Source organism: Sebastes fasciatus, chromosome 22 (genome assembly GCF_043250625.1).
Source record: "Sebastes fasciatus isolate fSebFas1 chromosome 22, fSebFas1.pri, whole genome shotgun sequence".
Classification (NCBI taxonomy): Eukaryota; Metazoa; Chordata; class Actinopteri; order Perciformes; family Sebastidae; genus Sebastes; species Sebastes fasciatus.
Window position 1 is genome coordinate 9,582,204 of NC_133816.1, and position 18,159 is coordinate 9,600,362.

General features: G+C 39.0%; 2 protein-coding genes across 3 annotated transcripts in view; both read left to right on the forward strand.

Annotated features, from left to right (window-relative positions):
- The first annotated feature begins 538 nt into the window (after positions 1-538).
- On the forward strand, positions 539-9,693 carry ponzr1 (plac8 onzin related protein 1). 2 transcript variants are annotated; one of them, XM_074624183.1, is made up of 4 exons: positions 539-690; positions 4,787-4,900; positions 5,195-5,340; positions 9,224-9,693. In XM_074624183.1, exons 2-4 carry the CDS (start codon positions 4,789-4,791, stop codon positions 9,353-9,355), a joined length of 390 nt encoding a protein of 129 aa, XP_074480284.1. In that variant the 5' UTR covers positions 539-690; positions 4,787-4,788; the 3' UTR covers positions 9,356-9,693. The 2 variants fall into 2 exon arrangements, with proteins under 2 accessions (XP_074480284.1, XP_074480285.1); XM_074624184.1 differs by lacking the exon at positions 539-690 and adding an exon at positions 2,918-3,071.
- Positions 711-18,159, forward strand: part of LOC141760999 (placenta-specific gene 8 protein-like) — a 32,879-nt gene continuing 15,430 nt past the window's right edge. The window contains exon 1 of the mRNA XM_074624180.1: positions 711-1,136. The gene's annotated coding sequence lies outside the window, so the exon portion shown is untranslated. The remainder of the gene's footprint in view (positions 1,137-18,159) is intronic.

The window sequence follows — 18,159 nt, forward strand, 5'->3', positions numbered from 1 at the left end:
TAATAAAAAGTCTTATATTAACCTGTTAAGATTGTGTTTCCATCCCTCCTCTAAATAATATATATTTTTTAAGTTTTTCACAACTAAATCAATTCAAATTTTAACATTTTAACATTTTAACAAATTTCTAAGTCCAATTTATAAAATTCATCAAAATCTAAATGCAATCTTTCTTTATAAAATGCCTGCAGGTGGTGCTATTATGCTGCCCTCAGCTTCATATTTGTTTATGTCATTTATCATTTTATTTGAAAGGATATTGTAAGGCATTGGTAAACATAATATAATACATATTTTATGTCTGTATCTTGCACTAAATGGACAGTTGGGTGTGCACTTACATTTCCTACTATAGCTGGCTTTATTTGGTCAGTATAGCCTGTAAAGTTTGATCAATCGTTGTTTTCCTCATGCAAATTGTTAGTTTTGCATATTAGTTTAGTTTTGCTTTAACGTGTCAAATACAAACTTGTGCTAGTTTGTTCAACAGAGATCTTTGAGTCATTTTATACTGCATGTGTGAGTGTGTGTGGGGGAGTAAAGGGGGCAGTCTTTGCTGAGAAACAGAAAGTGATGAAGCAGTTACATCCTGCAGGGCATGTGGTTTCCTTCACACACTTATCGCATGGTGAAAGGACCACATTTTCCATTGACTTTTTCATTTGCTCAGCTCACGGAACAAGATAAAAGGTAAGAAAAAATTTGTATTTTAGCTTAAATATGACAATTAACAGTCTTTGGCTGATGCTGAGCCTGCAGTGAGCTTATAATAATGTAATATTAGGTATCATTTATTTCAGCCAGCAACATTGGTTTGTTTTAATGTAACTAAAGGTTCACTTAGATTCACTTGCTAGTTGCATTGACAAAAACTAAAATAAATACTCGCTTGCATGACAAAATGAACCATTAATGTCATTACATTACAACCATTACTCTCCATTCCTTTAGAAAAAGAAGAATAAAAGAAAACTGTAACGTTACCTATAAAAATTGCCTTTATCAGTGCAGTGAAGGCTAAACAAAAATGTTTTATACTTTTACACTGATTCATTTGATTTTATTTGACTGCTATAACTTAATAAGGACAGCTTTATAGCTAAGTGGCAGATTGAATGTTCGGGGTTCAGGTTGAGGTGACTTTATTTGTATACGTAGATTTGTTTTACAGCCAGGAAGTATTGGATTGCACCCGTATTGACAGTAAAGTAGAGACAAAAGACACACACCAAAAACATGACAAAGAGTACTCAAAGGCCTGCTGGGATCAGGAGCCAGCAAAGAGAAGGCCACAGGGCCAGTGTATCTTTTGGTCATTTGATTTTCCTTTCACAAATAGATATTAAAAGACAAAAAAATAAGTGTTTATTTGATTTTCATTTTAAAATACAAAAAAAAAATTGAAATACAAGACGTTTTTCTTTCTCATGGTCAAAAAGGGATGAACTAAACAAAAAAAAGGGGTTGATTTTCATTTTCTATTTCTAAAAACAAAAATAAAATCACTAGAAGACATATTCTGCGACCGGAAGTTGACATTTACAAAGTAAGAGCGCGTTAGAATCGTAAACTCTAGGGCTGTGTATTGGCAAGAATCTGGAGATAAGATACATATCACGATAAGAGGGTTACGATGCAGTATATTGCGATATAGTGCGATACTGTAATGTGCAAATGTTGCTACTTATTTAAATGAACAATTGCAGCTGGAACAAAGCTGTCTCTGTGGTGCTTTGTTGTAGACCTTGGGACCAGATGGGAAAAGCTGCAGGTCACCAGAGAGAGGATGATGAGAGTCATTGTGTGAGATGTAGCTGGTAGTGATGGGAAGTCCGTCTCTTTTTAGAGAGCCAGATCATTTGGCTCAGCTCACCAAGAAGAGCCGGCTCTTTCGGCTCTCAAACGGCTCTTCGTTTTACCACTTCTGCCTTTTATAAATCAGCCAAATTCAGCGAGGTTTTGACCTATGATTAGTATTTGTGCACATATATCACTTAAATTATTCAATATAATTATACTAAACCTTATAATTTCCAGAATACCATAATTTTACATGCTGCTTCGTTTCCAACTGTCACTCATCTTGTCTGCTATTCGTGCACCGCACTCCTCTCTCTTTCTCTCCTCCTTTCCCTCTTGCTCTGTACCTGTAGACCGTCATGGTACGTGTCCACAGGGGCATTTTTTATCGCGAGGTGACGCGACGCTTCCCAACATTAGACGCTTGGGGGGCTGTCCCTAGAAACAAGGCACTCGGCTCCTGATTGGACGAACGTTTTCCCTCCGTTGGCTGCTGCTCAAACCGGAACCAGTATGGAGGCTCGTTTGAAAACTATCTTCTCTTATTTCACGTAAATAGTTCACTGAAATGTGTTTCTGAAAACATTTGAGGCGAGAAATAATCCATGCAGTTGATGAATCTGTCTTTATTTTGGCTCGACAACGTTTAGTTTAAAAGATTATCGGGAGTTTCGAGAGGCGTCGTGTCGGACGCCCGTGATTTGCATAAAGTAGCCAGGACTTCAACTTTATGCAAATGAGGAGCGGGCTTCCTGCACGCCTAGTCTCGAAACGCGACGCCACGCTACCAGAATGCATTGCGCGGCTGCTTGCATAGACAATGAATGGGGAGCGTGGAAAGCACGGAACCTGTGGACACGTACCATCAGCGCGCCGCGCACCCCCGCCCCTCCCTGCTTGATGGTATTATCCTTGTCTGTCATCACCTGATTGGTCGCACGGACGTCATTAACACAACATTCAGTCACAGTCAGTGTATGGAGTGCCCGTGGCGCGGAGATGATCATCCTATCATTCTGCCTTGAATTAATTAAAGAAAAAAAAAAGAAAAAAAACGTCTCTCAGACAGGAGCCGGCTCTTATCGTTCACTTAAAAGAGCCGGCTCTTTGAACCGGCTCGTTCGTGACTGACACATCACTCGTAAACTCAGCTGCGACCCACCAAGGTCACATCAATCTGCATTACACTAAAGACAGGAGTTCTTTTGTTAGACATTTTAAAAAACTGAAGACTGTGTGCAGTCGGTCAGAAAAGAAGTTGTATTTTAAAGGTTGGTATTTGAAACTTTCAAGCTCGTGCTGCGTTTGACCGAGCGTGCCAAAAAATGACGGTTAGGCTAAGATAATGCTAACGTGGTGCTAGCTGGTGTTATCACCCACTACCAGCGATGGTAGTGGGTGAAAACAGCATGCATTTAAGTGTAACATGTTTTTTGTACGAAAAAAGTCACAATTAAATTGTGTTTGGAGTTCAATGTTATTAAACAGTATTCCTACTTCGATATTGATTATGGTATTAACGCTTAACGCTACTATACGGTATTTTAAGGTATTGGCTTAAACACACTGGATGGCCAAAAGTATGACGTCATATCATTAGGGGTGGGGAATATGGATAAAATCCTCTATCTAGGGCAGGGGTCAGCAACCTTTACTATCAAAAGAGACCTTTTAGGCAGAAAAAAATCTAAAAAATTGCCTGGAGCCGCAAAACATTTGAGTATTGTGATGAAGGTAACACAGTTTATAGTTTAAGTATATAGTATATAAGTCTAATGCAGTGAGGGCCAAAGAGCAAATGTACTGCGGAGTATTAGGGCCACGTTGAGGGGAAAAAACATCTGAGATTTCCAGAATAAAGTCGTAATAATACGAGAATAAAGTAGTAACTTATCGAGAAAAAAAGTCAGAAGTTTACGAGAAAAAAAAGTATTATGATAATAAAGTCATAATATTATAAAGTAGTCATTTTACGTGTTATTTTCTTTTTTCTCTTAAAGTTTACAAGAATACAAGTATACAAGTATACAAGAAATAAAGACAAGATTCATAAAGACAGCTTTAACAGTTTCAGTGTTGTGCAGTTCAATCCATCCATTAAACAGTGCTGTGTGGAGCAGGATGAGCTATTTTCTTAGCCAACTTGTATTGAATCAGAAATCTTGTTACGTAAAGAATTTGTTATTAACTGTAAAAAAAATATTATATTAGCCAATTCAGAAGTAGATAAGATGCTAAAAGGTCTGCAAAGCCAGGTTTTTCTTACCCTTTTATGATGGCTCTTATAGGTGTGTGAAACTGGCACCAATGTCAGTTTGACATCAAACAAAAAATCCTTTTGGTTTGGCCACCATTGCGTATTTACATATTCTTTAAATATATGTTTTTACAACAGCTCCACCTACAACTACAGCACCTCCAACAACCGTAACCACGACTGCCTCAACTACGTCTTTTTTTCTCGTTAAATTCTGACTTTATTCTTGTAATATCTGACTAATCCAGTAAACCAAACATACCAAGTCACATCAGCACCTTGAGGTAGAAATACGGTTGATTTTCCTGTTTGTTTGAAAGGTTTAGTTTGCGGTTGACCTCAGGGGTGTCAAATAGAGAGCGGAAAGTATGTCTCACCCAGCATGCACTGCTAGAAATACAATGCACAAGTTGCCAGTCAATCACAATGATAGCTTTGATGCCAGCACATTCACATCCACTCTGTATAATGTTTTTTTCTTCTTCAATCAGATTGCTCAAAAAGATGTAGTCATGGACACATCGGTATAGCTAGTTGTGTGTGAACAACACTCGGTCTTTCTTGTAGCTTACACTAACACAGATATACATGTTTCAGTAGCAACACTTTGGACGGTATAGCTTCAAACCTCCTGTGACCATCCTGACTTAACCAATCATAGGAAATCCAGAGATTCCTGTGTGTATGGAGAAGTCCCCAGTTTCTCCATTTCTGTCTTGTATCTTTCAGCCATGGCAATCCAGCAGCAGCCAGGCCAGATGGTGACGATGGTGACCACCTCCCAACACCACCCTGGGACATGGAGCACCGGCATCTGCGACTGCTGCAGTGATATGGGCACCTGTAAGTTTCACACAATATAAAAGTGTCATCGTCCTCTGACTGTCCAGCCACCATAATCCAGATGAGAGTCGATAAAAGTATTGATGCACTCATCTTCAGATATTACCGTGCAGCAGCGAGTGTTTTGCAAACTACTCAGGTTATTAGCTGTCAAAGTAGCATGTATCTATAAAGGAAACTAATTAGCCTTTTTTGTCATACAATCATTATTAAAAGCACAATAACCACTTTATCATAATTTGTTATTTGCTGGATTGATTTAATGTATATAAATGCTTTTCTTCTGCCCTCAAGGTTGCTGCGGCCTTTTTTGCTTCCCCTGCATGCAGTGTCAGACAGCCAGTGACCATGGCTGGTGTTTCGCCATGCCACTCCTGGACGTCTGTTGTGTGGTGTCCTGCATACTCCGCTCCTCCATCAGAGAGCGCCACAACATCCCTGTAAGTCTGGCGGGTGGTACGCTTAAAGTGTTGGCTAGGGCAGGGTAATAAAATCGACTTTAAGGTGAATGATCCAATGCTGATTCTTAAAGAGTAACTCGACATCCCCGGAAAGTCTTGCCGCCAATTGCTGCAGTGATGCACAAGACCCTATGACATCACTGTTGAATGTGGTTATAGGTGCAGCAGGTCTGGCTATGTGAGACTAGTGCATCAGTGATGCTGAGCGTGGTCAGACATGAAACAGGTTTGAAACTTTAAACCAGAGAGGGCAGCAAAATACAGTTTTTTTTTAGGCGGGTGTTAAAGGCAGAATGAGTAGGATTTGACGGTTGTAGTTTGTAAACGCAGCATTCAAAGTTCCTCCCCCGGCTCAACGACACCAGAGGCGCACACCACCTAGTGTTAGGGTAGTCTCGCATAGCCAGACCCGTCTCCTCAGCACTAAAGAAAGGTCTGACTCCACACATTATCATCCCAATAAACCAATCACAATCATCTTAGGCGGCACTAAGCACAGGATGCAGCGACGGTGGCCTTGCAAAATAGATAGCGCAGATAGCAGAAGGGGTGGATAATGACGCGTGAGATACGTGGCCGACTTATACCCACAGTCTACATCCAGTGAGTCAGACTAGTGTTAAGGTCCTTGCCAGCAGGTGAAAGCCGAGTAAAAATTCACAATCGGTTTGGAACAAGCTCCGCCCACATGGCGTTTCACCTCTATATTAGCATTTCTTCTGCACTGTGTACGCCATTTTTGTAGCTTCCTCTTCGATGCTTGTTTACAATCTGGCACCTGGTCGCTACGTCTCTTTAAAGTCCCAAGATTGATCTTTGTAGGCGCGCCTTTTCTTAATGAACATATGTGTATTAGCACTACATCTTATGGGTATGCTATGGTTATAAATGGTACAATTGTACTCTAGCCACCGCTAATAAAACTAGATGTGAGTAAGAAAGCTTAGATCATTTAGGTTTTTGTTATTTAGGTGAATCGACCGTGGACGTCTTAAGCGAGTTTAATTTCTGTCTTGCCTCTACATGTAAGTCCATGGAGACTTTTATTCTAAGAAACATGGCAAAGAGTGTGGCAATTAAATATCTCTTGTCACAGCGCATCATGTAACTGCAAGTGAAGTAAGTTCCTGTACAGGCACTGCTAGATCTTACAAAAGTTGTTGTTGTGGTTACAGCTGTGAGATGTAACACTTCCCCATTTTTTTCTCTACCTAAATGCTGTTCAATGTGCATATACAGTATGCTTACAACCACACTACAGTTGTTGCAAACTTTTAGGCCTGTTGGTGTCATTTTGAACATGCCATTGTAGAAAAATATCTAAAGGTTCTGTTTGTAACTTCTTACACGTATAAATCGTGTCGGTGTCCCATGCGCGCTCGCGTGTGGCTACGCTGTTCCAACACAAACTACATGCAATCACCAAAACTGCAAAGTTACAGTTTATCTATTGAAATTCCGTCTTGCAAAACACTGTGTGTCAACTCTTCCGGCTCCAGCCACCCGACCGCGGCCAGAAGACACAGGTGAGACCGTAGCTTTGGTCTCCAGGGCCGGAGTCGATGCTGCTCTGCTCCTCTGCCTGCCTGCTTGCCTTCACTCACACACCGCGCTCGTTCTCACTCGCTCCACCTCTCATGTGCATGCGCGCACGCTACACACTGCAGAAGACGGGAGTCTGAAGCAGGACAACAAAGTATCAGCATCGATTCATGGAGAGACCTTCGTCTGGTCAGCTAACATTACTGCCAAGCAGCTGAAATATAGAGTGATATTGTGGTTTTAGCTGACGTGTGTCGCCTCACTGCGTTGATCGATGCTCGTTCATGTCTATGTAGAGCGAGCGCGAGCAACATGGCACTGACTTTCGTTGACTTAATGGCCACAGGTGTCGCTGTTAACAAGCAATTTCTGATTCTTACATAGAGTCCCTAAAGATGTATTAGTTTAGCACAAGTTACGAGGTTACAATAAAAGCATTTAGCAAAAATATATTAAACAGACTGAATAGAAGCAAACAAGATCAAAATATACACACTAGAAATATAACTTTAGATGTCTTTAAAGATGTCAATTGAATTGAATTAACTAATAATGAAATTTAGGGGCAAATTAAGACTCCTCTCCGCTCATCTTAAGCCAAGCTTTGGGAACACTCAGTACACAGTTTTTAGCAAAACTGAGAGACTTAAAGTAACAATATTTGGCTCAGTATTTTAGAAATATAGGTAATAGGTGTTAACAAAGATTTTGTACTAAATTCTAAACATGAAGGAGAGAGAAATAACAAGTGTCATTCGCTGACGTTTCATTCAAATCTGATCAGTATCCACAAATATGTTTTACATATTGGACAGACACACTCGATATTTGTTTCCAGAGCGTGATGCATTTTCTTGCATTGCTGGTTCTATGAAGGCTACTCCTTGTTTATGAGGGATAACAGAATGTACACTATTTGCATAATAGCTGGTGTGTGTTCAGGGCACTGCATTCAGAGCATTCAAATATTGGTAAAACTACGCAAACAATGTAGTAGTCATAGTTTAATACAAACAAACCGAACCTCTGAACCCTCTGAAGTCCATTATTATGAGTGCAACGGATTGTTTGTGATCGCTCAGAGCATCAGTTGTACGCTGAATACCAAGTGACTGGTATTAGATTATAACATGCAGCTTTCCTGCTCAGCAAACAGGATGTCACGACACCTAGATGTGCAAAGATACAATTAGATCACAATTTGACTCAAAAACTGGTGCTTTCATTTTCACAATGTATAGATTTCAATGTAAAAGGCAAATTGCCGGTCTCGGTTCACTCTCCACAGCTCATCAACCTTGTTTCCGTTTGTCTCTGTACACCACCTGCAAAAATTAAAGTAAAGACCCTTTCATATCCAGTATATATATATATATTTGTGTTCCGTGCATTCCACCGAAAATGTAAGTTTCGCATCGCCACACAATCGACGATGCTCAACTGGAGAAGGGCTAGTCATAGTGTAGTCGTTAAGTGTGCAGGTCTGTGTAGAAAAGTTATGATATGGTCGCATTTGCTATGAAGCATTTTATCGTAATGAGTGTAAATGCACTGGTTTCATCATTCCTGACTGGACTGGTTCATATGTAGCTGATATGTTTATTATCATGTGATACATGGCCTTTAATATAAGGCTTAAAGGTCAGGTTATAATGGTCAGCTTACCTCCGGGGCTCTGTGGATTTCTCAAGGAAAGACAGTGCGTTCATATGCTTCCATTGCTGGTAATAACAATAAGAGGATAAAATACCGGATAGTTTGAAGCATCGAAGCTTCATTCATGATAATTATTTATTACTAATAACTTACAATTGCGTGAAATAGTCCACCTTCTCTCTCCCTTACACACACACAGAGAGCGACTTGCTGGCTGGCCCCAACCTGTAACGAGCGGTCTAGCAGCAGTCGGCTCCATAAACCTAATTATGACATAGACGTCCGAGAAGATCTATTGATCCGGTGATCAAAAGTCATTATTTTATTGGTTGTTTTTTTTTTTTTCGACATCCGAAATTCAGAAATCGAAACAAAAAGATTCGGAGTGACTAGGCTCATAGAGTTAGATGGGTTTGAATTTTTAAACTGACGTGTGATTTATTCGTATGAATTATTTGCGTTTGGTCTGAAAAGACCTTAATACTTCTCAACTGGACTGCAGCCAGGCTCAATTATATCTTACGTGTCAGTAAATATCCTGCTAAATAAGAAAAAAAAAGTCTCTAAATAAGTCTCTAAACGCCATAGTTTTGAGACTATACAGTATATCGTTCAATTCAACGACTGGAGGATCTCTCTCATCTTCATCTTCTTCCTCCTGCAGGGCTCGTGCTGTGACGACTGCTGCAAGCTGTTCTGGTGTTACCCCTTTGTCTGGTGCCAGATGAACCGTGAGCTGAAGATTAGGGGCGACCAGCCGACCAGTATGGTCACCACACAGGTCATTAGGGGATAGGGCACCACCGTTTTGGTTGTGAGCTGAAGGAATCGCAATGTTTGCCACATAGCCTGCCAGTGAACTTAATGTTCTAATGCCTACAACTCCATCTGCTTACTTTTATACACATGCACACCAGTTAGCGCTTAGCATCATATACATTTTATAGGAGCGTTTTGTAACGTCGCGATTTTTATTTTAGACTTGCTGTTCAAAGCCTGCGATTCACTGTTAAAGCCAGATGTTTTGAGTTGAATGTTAACACGTTGAATGTTCTGATACTGTATGATGTCAGGTCAGGTTCTTGTCTGACCTTTGATTCTCTCTGGCCAATAAAATATTGCTATTTCAGTTAACAAGCTCCATCCTGCAGCATCTTTACAAAATCACATTATTCTGTCAACCAGCTAAAACCCTCCAGTAGAGTTCCTTTTCATGCAGTCTTGATCACAAATGTTTTACAGTTTCTCACTTCTCTCTTTTCTCATGAAGTGAAAGTTATGTTCAACACCTGCATCACAGGATAGATCCCAAAACTGTTGAGACATGTTGTCAAAACTGCCTACATCTCTTTTTTTTTTACTTGTGCAACATGTCCGGTCGATACAAAATCATGACTAACAGTTTGAACTCTGAGAGGAAGGAATGTAAATGATTGATTTAATTGGCTGCAAAGTTAAAAAAAACATGTTTATCAGTGATGGTGCACAGTATTTATATATCGCTGATCATGAAATGTAATGGTTCATAGTTGTTGCATGATTATATAACTCAGTCAATTTATTCATTTAGAACCAAACATACTAAAAAGGTAAAAGGAGTGAGGTCAAATAATTAAAGAATAATACTTTGGCACAACATCAGAAATAGGCGCATAGATAAAGGATTTACTAGAGTCAGTAACACAAAGTAGACAAAGTAAATTTAATACCCACATGAAAAAGGATTTATTTATACGTACAAAGCCTGCTATAAAGGTGTGCCATCAATCAGTTTAAATGCCAATAAAAATTTGATTATTTGATTATACACTAATGAAAACATAGTTATGAACATTATATTCCATTTCTGCTAAATGTTACACACTGTTCCTTCTTTCTTTTCTTCTCAGTTCTTTGTTCGTCTTTTCAGAAAACATTCAATAAAACGATTACTACTGAAATGACAGACCAGTAAATTAATGTTTTGGTTCCTGAACACAACACATGAGAATCACTTAATGCCAGATCCTTCTTGTGTTAACGCCCAAAATTTGACCTCAGTTAAGTAAAGAAAAATCTCTTACTCCTTCCTATTTTCATTCCTCTTATCTGCAGAATAAAATTGGAAGTCTGACAGCAAAACTGTTAGCCCAAAATCTGGGTGTGTTTGTGTATCCTGAGCTTTCGGTTCCTCAATCTTGCTTCATTCAGAAACAGAAACATTTCCAAGTTACCGTAATGTCCTTTCAATGACTTCCTTAAAATCCGTTACATATTTACACCATTCCTTATGTTGGCTAGAATTGGTGCAAAATGCAGCTGAAACATTAGCTGCTCTTCATGAGTTTCTGTGTAGTTTCCTGTCACTGTTTGTATTGATATTGTGAAATACCACACAACATTTCATCACATTTTATTGCTTAGCACTTTGCCTCTGTTTTATTGTCCCTATCGGCACAGTATATGATGTTTTATTAAGTATCTTGGGTTGTCTGTCACTGATAACTTTCAGTTCAGTTACAGTTATATGCCATTTCCATACAGTGCTCCTCTTTTTTGAAGGAGTGCTTATCACAGGCGTAGGCTTTGATCATCTTGAGCTGAACAAAGTCTGAGTTTGTTCGGAAGGGCCTTGAGCTCAGCAAAAATGTTTTTCCCCCTCCAGTATCTGGAAGGGAAATATCTGGTAAGTTTCAGTTTCCTGTTTCTGGAAAAATGTGGAGAAAGGAGAAAGTGGGAGAACGGGAGGGGTGAGGGGGAGTAATGTGTGTGTCTGTGCAGATGAGACAAGGCAGAGGGAGATGTGGAGGCGGAGAAGCCACACACACATTTTCTGTTCTAGTCAGTTATTGATGATTGTGAAATGTCCTTTTTTTTTATAAGCTTACTCATTTATAACAGTAGTGACTGAAGTAGGGAATGCAGGAGGAATAATCTGGTCATAGTAATGATAACATGTTAGTGTCCTCAGAAATTAGTATTAGAAAGTATTCATAACAAAGACGTACTGAATTGGGACTTATTCCAGTATTTTCTTGTACTTTTTGTTTTGATTTTTGCATCTTATCAAAACATACGAAAAAGAAACACAAAAGCAAAAGTGTGTTTTTTAAATTAATAACATACGAGGATTATTAAAGTAAGCTAAAACTGAAACGAAAATAAGCAGTGAAAAAGATACATTCAAATAAACTTGCAAAGAAACTAAAACTAAATATAAACTAAAACTAAACCTTTCTGAAAAACTGAAACTAAACTAAAACGAGCAAGCACTAAAATGAAATTGAAAAGTCAAAACTAACAAAAACTAATTGAAAATTCAAACTATTATAAACTTGCTGCATACACATATTAATTATAACATACACAACTCATTGTTTTTACCTTTTTCATAAACAACTAACTAACTTATATTTATCAGTTGGACACAAACATGACTCTAATGAATGTTAATGTTGCTCTATAACTGCTGGGTGTGTAAATAAGCAACTATTGATCAACATATCAACTTAAAAGTTGATGATAGGTCGATGTTGTGTTTGTTTCTTCTGCCCCCAAGTGGACAAATAATGAATTATTGAAGGTTTAATAAGACTCACCACCAAAAAACTCCAAACACAAGACTGTGCTAACACAGATCATCACATCGCTAAACATAAAAGCAAAAGTGGTATTTTGGATTTATTATTGATGTGGACCAAAATGCAAATTATTAGTTTGAAACACATCTCCAAATATATGAATCAAATATATTATCAAAGTTATATATTGGTCATTGCTTTATAAACAATTTTGTTCTTACAAAAGAGTGTCGGTACATACAATAGATTTTGCTTCACGACACCACAAACCACAACTGGCAGTAGCAGTATTAGTTTACACGCCCCAACAGGAAACATGTGAGCGTCTCAGTTTGGGTGGTGGTGTCACATTTGTCACTTCAGTCTGGTGAGAAAACTATCAACAAGAACACATTAGACTCAAACACAAGAATGGCAGCAGCACTAATGAAGCTGTGTTAACATGTGCTGTACTAGAGAGGGCAGCGTTGGACTATAACAAGAGGCTCTAAGCTCCATTTAAACCATGAGAATCATTCATGTTTAATACAGAAATATACACCCAATTTATGTTTTCTAAGTAAACCTCTATTTAATTCATAATGATATAATTGATCTGATTTTGGGGCTGCTAGTATATGTATACTTGGTAAGGCTGCTAAATGCTTCTCAAATTGTCATTTTACTGGTTAATATAACACTTACAGGTTCAGCAAGTACTATTAATTACATTTCCACATGTTAATATTGTATACTATGCTATATACGTTTTATATTTACTTCTCATTCCTCATTATGTGAGTTACACTAGCTGTTAATATGCAGCAGGTTCTGGTAAATGTTATTATTTAGACTGATTGTTACTCTGACTGTAACATTTCGATATGCTTTATGCTTTACACGTTTACCACCAGATATATGTACATTTTTATAACTTGTATACTGATAATGGCAGGTAAAAACTGCATCCTGATTGTAAAGGTGGCTGTGCGTGTTATGTTCTGGTTCAACAATAGCGTGGACTCAAATGCAGACACAAGTCTTTTAAAGGTGTAACAATGATAATTTATTACACAAATATTAAAGGTACTGTGAATAGGGCTGGGGTTCCTGGAGGTACGAAACGTGGCAGTAATAATGTCAATACTTAAATCACGGAACGGAGGGCACGGGGAGGGGTATCCAGGAATCCTTCCAGAGGGACAGATGAATCCACCTGAGCTCCGAGAGGTGGAATGGTGTCGGAGAGTGAACAGGCAGGTAAGTAACTAAGGCAAGGATCCAGGTCGAGGAGGAGCAGAGTGTAGGAGTGAGCAGGCAGGTTGGAACCTGGAAGCAGCAACAGGTGGCAGGTGAACACACCTGAGCAAAGAACAAACAAGGTGAGTCCAAAAATCTCAAAACACGAGCATAAGCAAAGTCAAAAAGCAATTTACTATAAGAGAGCCTGAATGTGTCTTGTACCACTGAGGGCGACGGAATGATCTGGCGATGACTGGCAGGAAGACCGGGGTAGAGATACTGCAGATGTGTGTGCTGATAGGTCAGCTGCTCCAGCAGTGCCCGCCCAGGAGACGGAGTAGGAGGAGGAGAAGGCCACACCTCCCAACACACTGACAAACTAGACACACATAACACACAGGAGATAAAAGGTCAGGGAAACAGAGGAAACACAAGGAAAACTAGACTGCCAAGGAAAATCATGACAGTGCGGTATCTGGACTCGCAGCATGTGCCAAGTGAGGGACTGAGTGTTTTGTTAAGTAAAGGAAATGTAATTTTCAAAGCATTATAGCTTCTCTTCTCTAGAAAAACTGAAATATCCAATCTGAACATTTTCAGATTGGATATGAAAATGAGTAAATGACACTTAAGTGTCATTTACTCATTTTGTTTGTTGAAAATAAACCATAATCTATTCTAAAATTGTGATGTGACAGATACCCACATACTACTACGTGCTATTTATTGTTTGTGTTTGTGTGTCGGTCGTAGTTGAAGCAGAGACTGAGGTGCTGGAGGAGGATGTGTTCCAGGAGGAGGCAGTGTCCTGTCTGCTCACTGCTTTCCACCCTGAGAGCTTCGACTTCCACGACACCCCCGTGAGTTGTTGCATTCCTTCACATTACACATGTAAAAATGTTTTTATTTTTATGATCTCTAAAGTAGAGAGGGATACATGGAGCTTCAGGGGTGGAGATGTACAGATGCAACCTAAAACATATCAATACTATAAAAAAAGCTATTAGCAGGTCCTTGAGTTATATCTCAGATTTTTGCAAAAGAATCAAGTTCTCTCATCTATCGGCTATTCATCGACTATATTTGAGTGAATTTGGAAGAATACCACATAGTACAAAAAACAGTACATGGAGCCATATAAGCCCCAATGTGCAACTGACTTCAGACCTTTATTCTATCAGAATCTTTTAAAAAAAGACAGGGAATAAAACGCAAAAACAAAAATCAATCAATTTTCAGCAGATGCTATTAGCACCAGGTGTCCATAGCAAACAATGCTATTTGCACCTAATCCGGGCACACATTAGATACTGTATGTGTATAATATACACATACAGTACCCCTCCGCTCACTCCTTCATTTAATTCAATAAAATTGGAAGTCTGACAGCAAAACTGTTAGCCCAAAATCTGGGCGTGTTTGTTTATCCTGAGCTTTCGGTTCCTCAATCTTGCTTCATTCAGACACAGAAACATTTCCAAGTTACCGTAATGTCCTTTCAATGACTTCCATAAAATCACCAGATATATGTACATTTTTATAACTTGTATACTGATAATGGCAGGTAAAAACTACATCCTGATAGTAATGGAGGTCAAAATTATAATATGGTACGGTAATATAGCAACTAGTTAAGGTTGAGAAAACCAGCCATGATTTCAGTAACTGATGAAGAAATGGGCAGTTTTGAAGTTTTTGATAGTAAATACTCTGCAGATGTTGAAATCAACACATTTACAGGAAGTGAAGTGCAACTGTGGGACTGGATTGAACATCAGGTGCCAGTTCTCATCGGCTTTTACCGGACAGACAGGAAGCTGTATTTTACCCTTTTTGCGCACCCTGAACAGAAAGAGGAAGTTTTGTGTTAAATTTGTCAAAATACTGTCAATTCCAGAGAGCAGTCTGCTGTTTACAATTACATTAAACTGATATGTTATATATGCCAGAACCTGTTTTAGCTAAATTAACCACATCATTAATTATTCTTCCACTGCCTGCTTTGCTAATTTCCAGCAAATTGTCACCTTTGTCTTTCAGATTGAAATGAATGCAGTGCAAGAACTATCTGTGAAGTATATCAGAGTGGCCTTCACCTTTTCCCATTCCAGCCTTTTCCTATGATGTGGAGTTGAAGTTACGCAAAGGCAATGAGGCATATGAAAAGACCAAGAAAGGTATCAGCATAACCAGAGACAAGGAGATGGACATTTTGGATAAGATTGCTTAGGCAGTTTTTGAAGTGAAAGCCTATCCTGATCAAAACCAGATTGACTTACGTGCTCTGTTTTGGCACAGACTACATTAATAGTGTAATTAATGCCATCCTTCAGATGACATTAATTACACTATTAATGTTTTGAGATGACATAAGTTAACATGGTGCTATGATGGTTGCTTCTTACAGTAGATTTTTCTTGGGGTCCCCAGGATGAGGGTTAATAAAATACATATTTTAACATGAGGATGGTGTTGAAATTGTATTGACTTTGTATTGGACATTTAAGTTTGCTGTTCTGTTGTTCTTCAGCAGATCAGGGAAGAGTTTCTTCGGATCACCAACAAGGACCTAATAGACAACTTCAGAGCAGCCATTAATCAGCACACTCCAAGGCTCCTTAAACTGTATCGGGCTAGGCGGACAGCTTTCCTGCCTGAGATGGATCAACTCATAAAGAGGTGAATTTTTAAACTTAATAATCTTATTATTCTGGACATTATGGAAATAAATGTATAACAAGGAATTGTGTTTTTTTTTCTTTTTTATAAAACTGCAGTAATCAATATTTTTAAATAAACTGGGTCAAATTTAAGGTGTTGCTCATAGTGACAAACCATCAGAATAAACCCACTGTACACTACCTAAGGGACAGACAAAGATAGCGACAAGGTGGTGAAGAAAGTGGAACATCTAACAGCTAAGAAGCCAGCTATTTATATCAGGAGTTAAAAGGAGTAAATCTTAGACTTTTATTCAACAGGTATTTGCTGGATGTGGAAGAGGACAGCTGTTTGCCACATAATCAACCTTATAAGGCCATAATATATCAAGTGTGTGATTGTTTCAGTCTGTTGAGTCCTGCACCTAAGTGGGCAAAATAAATAAATAAATAAATGCAGCTTTAACACAAACTGGGAAGCATGTTTCCATGTTTGTTCTCAGCTTTCTTCATGTTAGTTACATCTTGGTGTAATTTTTCTCCCAACCCTTTATGTTTCAGACATCTGACATCACAGCACATCGACAGACTGCAGCCTTGAAGGGCCTCCCCTTGTATCTCTGTGACAGTCATGAGAAGCTTTTCAGGAACTGTCTGGTGAGTGGTTATTAGTAGAAAATGTAAATATTCTTATTATTCTGTTATTAAAAATAGACTCTCTTTGACTTCAACCTTTGCCTCTCTGCCATTTTGTCCCATTCTAGTCTATCCATCCCAGTGTCCTCCTTGTTGTCTTTATCTGTCCCAATGCCCACAGTGTCTTCAAGAGGTGTACTTTGCTGGCTATTACTTGATGTAATTGGTTTCATGTATATGGGGGTTAAATCTTTGGTTGTGGGGTATGAGATGGAAATGTTTAACCCTAAGAGATCCACATAGACCCGTTTTAGTTTTTTCTTTAGGGGGGACAGCAGGCCAGCAGTATTTGTAATTAATTAAAATAAATTGTTCCATGTCTCATAAGTTGTTGCAGCACCAAACTGCATGTGATTATCATAAGTGGGCATGTCTGTAAAGGGGAGACTCGTGGGTACCCATAGAACCCATTTTCATTCACATATCTTGAAGTCAGAGGTCAAGGGACCCCTTTGAAAATTGAAAATGGCCATGCCACTTCTTCCCTCTCCAAAATGTAGACTAATTTGGAGCATTATTTAGCCTCCTTCCCGCTAACATGACATGGTTGGTACCAATGGATTCCTTAGGTTGTCTAGTTTCATATGAGACAGTATCTTCACTCTAGCTTTAAAACTGAGCCGCTACAACCTCTCAAAGACAGTAATGTCGGTCGAGATAGCCGACAATCCCGCTGGTAGAGGGTTAAAATGTCAAACATATAAGTAATTCAGGGTGGAAAATTAGCTTTATACAGTATTTGGAATAATTTGCGTTATAAATTATTCTGAGCCACAGTATTTTAATGCCAAATGTCTTTCAGTTTGATTTACTATTCATGCGTTGGCCATTTTCTTTTTGTCATCACAAGGCCACTGACCCAGAAGAGGAGCAGACGAAGGGCCTCATCGTGGGTATCCTCACTGTGTTGGAGGATGATGACAGTTCAGCTCCTGCAACAGTCATTAATGTTGCTGTTGTTGTAGAAGAAGACGACATCGTCCTCCAGGATCTCCCTGACCTGCCAGCGGCTTTTGTTTAACTCTCTGGGCTGATCTACGCTTTAAGCCTCCAGTACCCAAAAGAACTGAGGTACACATTCGAAACCATTCAGAAAGTTTTCATGGAACTTGGAACAGATCGCTCTGCAAGGGTCCGATCCCTCAAAAACAAACTCCTTCAGTGAATCCACCGAGTTAGCTGATAATGTTGGGTCTGGGACAGTTTTGAATTGCAGAGGTTCCTGTTGCCTGTATATAAGTTTGACAGCGCTGGATCACACTAGTTCTGTTTGGAGTTCCATTTCAACCCATGAGCTACTTCTTGTGGTAACTCTGAATCTTCTTATGTTTTGTATTTTATCATGGTTTATTAAACAGGGTTTTGAATACTCGATTCTGATTGGTTAATCACGGCGTTCCACAGTCTGTTATTTCTTTATAGCAGACCGTTGCTATGGGCGCAGCTCTGATGTCAGACTCTGA

Excerpts from the sequence above, each read along its gene's own strand:
- ponzr1 (XM_074624183.1), top strand. The coding sequence starts at position 4,789 with ATGGCAATCCAGCAGCAGCCAGGCCAGATGGTGACGATGGTGACCACC. Across the intron at positions 4,901-5,194 it reads CTGCAGTGATATGGGCACCT|GTTGCTGCGGCCTTTTTTGC; the intron begins GTAAGTTTCACA and ends TCTGCCCTCAAG. Across the intron at positions 5,341-9,223 it reads GAGAGCGCCACAACATCCCT|GGCTCGTGCTGTGACGACTG; the intron begins GTAAGTCTGGCG and ends TTCCTCCTGCAG.